Source organism: Bison bison, unplaced genomic scaffold, assembly GCF_000754665.1.
Source record: "Bison bison bison isolate TAMUID 2011002044 unplaced genomic scaffold, Bison_UMD1.0 scf7180017864460, whole genome shotgun sequence".
NCBI classification, from domain to species: domain Eukaryota; kingdom Metazoa; phylum Chordata; class Mammalia; order Artiodactyla; family Bovidae; genus Bison; species Bison bison.
Genome location: NW_011495022.1, coordinates 3427411 through 3434600, shown reverse-complemented (window position 1 = coordinate 3434600; position 7190 = coordinate 3427411). Strand labels below are relative to the sequence as shown.

Below are 7190 nucleotides of genomic sequence, written 5' to 3'. Positions count from 1 at the left end.
AAAAATAAACATTTTGAAATTTGTTTTGGTTTGTTCTGAGGGTTATTTTATTACTGCTTTATAGCACATTGGACTATTATTATTTGCATATCAACCTTCTTTACTACCCTAATCCTAACCCCAACCACTAAACCCTAAACCTAACCCTAACCCTGAGATTGGATGGTGGATATTTATCTCTTTATTTCTAGCACTTAAAATTTGGCATCTCTGATAAATATTTCTAAAAGTGAAAAGGTCCCCCTCTAAGCACTTGAGTTTTCTGCATCATTCTTATATATATATACAGTTTAGGACTTCTTGTGTATATGAAATAATGTTCATGATTCATATAAACTTATTTAAATAGAATTTGGGTTAGAAGATAAGAGGAAACAAAATTTGAGTAGCAGATCTACTTCTTTCCATATTGTTCCTGCTCTGTAGAGTTCTTTTGTGTGTTTTAAATGTTTTGTAGCACTTTATATAAAATACAAGCACCTTCCAAATCTGGTTTATTTACTATTCCCTATTCTTTTTATGGTTGTCACATCATGATATGATTTATAGTACTATCACTGAAATCAAGAAGAATAGTCAGTTGTATTTGCTCACGTGTTTACTCTTTCAGTCCTTACTTACTCCATTGTGAACAGTTCATCTAGTGTTACACTGCCCTTCGGCCTATACAGGTTCCTCTGGCACTTCTTGTAGTGTAGGTGTGCTGGCTCTTAGTTCTCTTCGTTTTCATCTGAAGAGCTCTTTGTTTTACTTTTGTTCTTGAAAGATACCTTTTACCAGATATAAAATTCTAAGTTGGCATTCTTTTCCTTTCAGCACTTGAAAAATGTTGTTCAGTAGTTTTCTGGGCTTTCTTTTTTTTCTGGACTTTCTGATGAGAAGTCAGTCATAACTTTGTTATTACATTATGTGTAGTATGTCATTTTTCTCTCAGTTCAGTTCAGTCGCTCAGTCAGTCCGACTCTTTGCGACCCCATGAATTGCAGCACGCCAGGCCTCCCTGTCCATCACCAACTCCCGGAGTTCACTCAGACTCATGTCCATCGACTTGGTAATGCCATCCAGCCATCTCATCCTCTGTCGTCCCCTTTTCCTCCTGCCCCCAATCCCTCCCAGCATCAGAGTCTTTTTCCAGTGAGTGAGCTCTTCACATGAGGTGGCCAAAGTACTGGAGTTTCAGCTTTAGCATCATTCCTTCCAAAGAACACCCAGGTCTGATCTCCTTCAGAATGGACTGGTTGGATCTCCTTGCAGTCCAAAGGACTCTCAGGAGTCTTCTCCAACACCACAGTTCGAAAGCATCAATTCTTCAGCACTCAGCTTTCTTCACAGTCCAACTCTCACATCCATACATGACTACTGGAAAAACCATAGCCTTGACTAGATGGACCTTTGTTGGCAAAGTAATGTCTCTACTTTTTAATGTCTTTTTCTTTTTCTCTTTGTTTTTTAACTTGCAGTTTGACTGCAATGTGCCTCTGCATTTATCTTCTAGAGTTCTCTGACTTTCTTTAATTTCTAAACTCACGTCTTTCATCAGATTTGGATACTTTCTGTTATTATTTCTTCAAATACTTTTTTTAAAATTCCTTTTCCTCGTGTTCTTGGGTCTCCATTTATATGCATGTTACTATTTTTCTATTGTTCCACAGGTCCCTACAGCTCCATTAATTTTTTCTATTTTCTTTGTTGTTTAGATTATATATATTTTATTGCTCTAACTGTAAGTTCACTGACATCTCCAGTCTGTTCTTGAGTTCCTCCAATGAATTTTTATTTCAATTTTAATTGTAGAATTTTTGTTTTTTAAAAATAATTTCTATTTCTCTGCTGAGATTTATTTTCTCTTATTCACTGGTAACATATTTTCCCTTTTATCCTTTAGTGTGGTTATAGCTGTTTTCAAGGGAAGAGGCAATGGCACCCCACTCCAGTACTCTTGCCTGGAAAATCCCATGGACGGAGGAGCCTGGTAGGCTGAAGTCCATGGGGTTGCTAAGAGTCGTCACAACTGAGCAGCTTCACTTTCACTTTTCACTTTCATGCACTGGAGAAGGAAATGGCAACCCACTCCAGTGTTCTTGCCTGGAAAATCCCAGGGACAGGGGAGCCTGGTAGGACGTTGTCTGTGGGATTGCACAGAGTCGGACACGACTGAAGCGACTTAGCAGCAGCAGCAGCAGCAGCTGTTTTCAAATCCTTGTGTGCTAATTCCAATATTTTGGATCATCTTGGGGTTTCTTATTGATTGCCTTTTCTCTTAATTATGGATAACACTTTGTTGGTTGTTTATGTCTAATAATTTTGAAATGTATCTTGGACGTTGTTACTGATATGTTGAGGAAAGTCTGTATTCTGTTACATTTGTCTGTAAAGGTTTTTTTGTTGTTTTTAAACCAAGAAGTTAACTTGACTTACCTCAGGTTTACTTCTGTGATGGTGAGCAGCTGAATTATATATTCAGTTATTTTAAGCTTCACTGGGCTGCTTAGAGTCTGCTCCATACACTTGTTATTCAAGGTCAGCCAGACATTTGGACAGAGTTTTTTTACAAGTCCCTCTCTAACTACTCCTGGATTTGCGTGATTTTTCTGTGCTCTTCCCAGATGCTGTGTTCACTGCAAACACCATCCAGTGGTTTAAGCCAGGAATACTATAGAGTTTTTGCATTCTTGCATTCTTTATTCTTTCTGTGGTACTCTGTGTGCTGGAGCTTTCCCTTTTAGCTAAAACCTGTTGAAACTGTAAACTTCTGTGGTGCTCTTTTCTTCTTACCCCCTATTTTTGCCTATCATTGGACTATCTATACTGTCCTCAAATAATTAGGTTTTTTTTTGTTTTTGTCCAGAGCTTATCATTATATGTGGGAGGGTTGGTTTGATAGCAACTACTTGACCTTTGCTAGAAACAGAATCTAAGATTTGAATTTACATGAATATACTTTGCTCTAATGTTTTACTTCTTTTTACCTTAGGTACCCTCTTAGTGGCATGTCATTGCCAACTTTTAGAGAGTGGATCCAAAATACCCTTGGAGTAAATGTGGAGCATAAAACTACCTCTAAAGTAAGTGAATAAAAACAATTAATAATATTCTTAATTGAGTGTGTATATATATGTGGTTAATCCCAAATTAATTAAACTTATCTTTGTAATATGTTACAGTTGCTTTAATATATTTGTCCTTTTTGTTAGTTTGATTGGCCTTGTTAGACTTTCTAGGGTTATTTTTTATTTGTTTGTTTTTTAGCATCACAGATGTAGAGCCTAATCTCAGCATTTATCCTGAGATTTATCTCAAACTTTTAAACTCTGTGAGCCTCAGTTATCTTAATAGGAGAAATGAGAGTCATAAGTGTCAGTTATATGTGTCACGAGTAGTAGTGAAGTTCAAATGAATGAATTCTGTGCGAGGACTTTATTACCAAAATATAAGTTGCTGTTGTTTTTACATTTTGTAATGAACTGACAGTAATCTAGGATTTATATAGAATAATTTAAAATAAAAATGTAATATTATTATCAAAACATTTAAAATATTTAAAGGTTAAAAATAGAATTTTGATTAAGATATGAGTGATAGAGAATTTTAGTTTGCTCTTGTATCACTTTTCTGAAAGGGGGGTTAAAAACCTTTAAACTGTATTAAGCTAATGAAATAGCATTTCTTTATATAATGATAATGTTTATTATTTATTACTTACTATGGTATAGTATTCTGTATATCCCTTTGTGTATAACTTCCATAAGTGCAGAGGCTGTAATTTATACTATATTATCTACTATATTCAGAGACTTCCCTGGTGGCTCAGATGGTAAAGCATCTGCCTACAGTGTGGGAGACCTGGGTTCAATCCCTGGGTCGGGAAAATCTCCTGGAGAAGGAAATGGCAACCCACTCCAGTATTCTCACCTGGAAAATCCCATGGATGGAGGAACCTCGTAGGCTACAGTCCATGGGGTCACAAAGAGTCGGACACGACTGAGCGACTTCACTTCGCATCCACTATATTCAACATATTATTAAGCACTGTAGATATTCAGTGAGTGCTTATTTTGTTTATTTATAAGTCCACAGTTACATTTTATTCTTGTACTTAATTAGACTAAACATCTAATTCCTACCTCTTCCAAACCAAATTCTTTTAACCTTGCTTTTAAAAAAATCTCTTCTATTTCCTTAATTTTTTCTGTTTGTTTGTTTGTTTTGTTTTGTTTTTTGAGGCAAGGAATGCAACTTTGTTAAGAGAGCTGGCTGGCTGAGAAGATGGCATACTAATGTCTCAGAATAACCATCTTCTCTTTCTGTGTTTTGACTATTTGTTTTACTTGTTTTTTTAAACTGATACAATCTATGTATCATATTCATAAATTTTACCAGTTTTACATGCACTTCTATTTTTCTGTTTTAAGCCATTTCAATTTTCAGAAACTTAAAATTAGTAATCCGTATGTTTTATCAGGGTTCTTTTGGTCATTTCTTTCCACTATAGGTTAATTCCATGAGGTCAGTTTTTTGGGTTTAACTCACTGCTGTATCACTAGGGCCCTATAGCACATGTGCAAGAAATATTTATTATATAATTGAATATTAAATATAGAACACTAATAAGATATTTAAGGGCTATGTAAATATTTTTCTTTACATATTCTTATATTTTAGTTTTTCCAAATACTGTACCATAGCTTTATTAACATAACAGATTGGATTTGGATAGCCATTTGTAGAACTCTTCCTATATGCTGCTGCTGCTGCTAAGTCGCTTCAGTCATGTCTGACTCTGTGCAACCCCATAGATGGCAGCCCACCAGGCTCCCCCGTCCCTGGGATTCTCCAGGCAAGAACACTGGAGTGGGTTGCCATTTCCTTCTCCAATGCATGAAAGTGAAAAGTGAAAGTGAAGTCACCGAGTCGTGTCTGACTCTTAGCGACCCCATGGACTGCCACCTACCAGGCTCCTCCGTCCATGGAATTTTCCAGGCAAGAGTACTGGAGTGGTGTGCCATTGCCTTCTCCATCCTATATGCTAGGCATGATAATAGGTGCTTTTCACAAAAATTACACATTTAACTCTCCTTCCTTATGGCAGTTGTATAAATTTGATGGCGATAATCTCATTTAATAGTTGAAGAAACCAAGGCTCAAAAAAGTTGAGTGAGCCAATGTCACATAGTTTTAAAGTTGAATACTTGTTAGTTGAAATTAAGTATCAAGTTTATGTTGTTAGTTTTAAAGCAGGCCTATAAAAATGGGTTTACTTCTTATTGAGAGGCTTTTTGCTGATCATTCTGAAATGATAAATTTTATCTAAGATGAAATGTAGATAATGCAGAAGTTATCTATATCCCAGTCTCCCTAGTTTAAAATTGAAGATTTGAGACTTTTCTATCTTCTTAATTGTAATCTTTATTTTTATTATATTTATTTGTTTTTGACCACACCATGTGGCATAGGGGATCTTACTTACTAGTTCTCTGATCAAGGATTGAACCTCTGCCCCCTGCAGTGAAAGCTTGGGAGTCTTAACCACTGGACTGCCAGGGAAGCCCCCTTAATTGTAGACTTTAGAAATAATGAAAAGATGGGACATTGAAGCAAAAGAGAAAACATAAGGTTCTTATAACTTATGTTACAGAATGTGGTTTTTCAGACCATTTGTAATTGGTTATTGTCACAGAGTTGGTTTCCATATGTATTATTTATTATTTTTCTATGTTTCTGTCCTAGTTCATATGTTAAAAAACATTCATGTTTTATAGTCACTTCTCTGTAACATTTCAAATTTTTATTTTCTAGAAATAAGTAAAAAAAAAAATTTTATTTTCTAGGCATCCTTAAATCCTAGTGATACACCTCCTTCTATTGTAAGTGAAGATTTTCTTCATGACCTTAAAGAAACTAATATTTCATATTCACAAGAAGCAGATGATCGAGTATTTAGAGCTCATGGTAAGCAACTTCATATAAATCCTATTTAGTTTTAAGTTTAAAATTTCCTTTAATTTTAAGATATTTTTACATTTTCTTTTTTAAACCACAAAACAGGTCATTGTCTTCATGAGATATTTTTGCTCAGGGAAGGAATGTTTCAGAGAATTCCTGATATAGTTTTATGGCCAAGTAAGTTCTTGTTTTTCTTTGTATTTTTAATTTAGTATTGTTAAAATTTAAGTAAATTTAGTGTTGGAAATATGTACTTTTAAACATATGAGCTGTAAAAAATATAGATAGCTATATTTTTAGAGTCTCAGTTCAGTTCAGTTCAGTTCAGTCACTCAATTGTGTCCGACTGACTCTTTGTGACCCCATGAATCACAGCATGCCAGGCCTCCCTGTCCATCACCAACTCCCAGAGTTCACCCAAACTCATGCGCATGGAGTCAGTGATGCCATCCAGCCATCTCATCCTCTGTCATCCCCTTCTCCTCCTGCCCCCAACCCCTCCCAGCATCAGGGTCTTTTCCAATGAGTCAGCTCTTCACATGAGGTGGCCAAAGTATTGGAGTTTCAGCCTCAGCATCAGTCCTTCAAATGAACACCCAGGACTGATCTCCTTTAGGATGGACTGGTTGGATCTCCTTGCAGTCCAAAGGACTCTCAAAGAGTCTTCTCCAACACCACAGTTCAAAAGCATCAGTTCTTCAGCGCTCAGCTTTCTTCACAGTCCAACTCTCACATCCATACATGACCACTGTAAAAACCATAGCCTTGACTAGACGGACCTTTGTTGGCAAAGTAATATCTCTGCTTTTTAATATGCAGTCTAGGTTGGTCATAACTTTCCTTCCAAGGAGTAAGCATCTTTTAATTTCATGGCTGCAATCACCATCTGCAGTGATTTTGGAGCCCCCCAAAATAAAGTCTGCCAGTGTTTGCACTGTTTGCCCATCTATTTCCCATGAAGTGATGGGACCAGATGCCATGATCTTCGTTTTCTGAATGTTGAGCTTTAAGCCAACTTTTTCACTCTCCACTTTCACTTTTATCAAGAGGCTCTTTAGTTCTTCTTCACTTTCTGCCATAAGGGTGGTGTCATCTGCATATCTGAGGTTACTGATATTTCTCCCAGCAATCTTGATTCCAACTTGTGCTTCTTCCAGCCCAGTGTTCTCATGATGTACTCTGCATATAAGTTAAATAAGCAGGGTGACAATATACAGCCTTGACATACTGCTTTTCGTATTTGGACC

The 7190-nt window shown here is 36.3% G+C and overlaps 1 protein-coding gene across 1 annotated transcript in view; it reads left to right on the top strand.

Moving 5' to 3' along the window:
- The window catches only part of AGPS (alkylglycerone phosphate synthase), a 130361-nt gene that overhangs the window by 39770 nt on the left and 83401 nt on the right, over positions 1-7190 (top strand). The window contains 3 exon segments of the mRNA XM_010859774.1: positions 2975-3065; positions 5829-5949; positions 6046-6120. Of these exon segments, the coding sequence (XP_010858076.1) occupies positions 2975-3065; positions 5829-5949; positions 6046-6120 (287 nt within the window).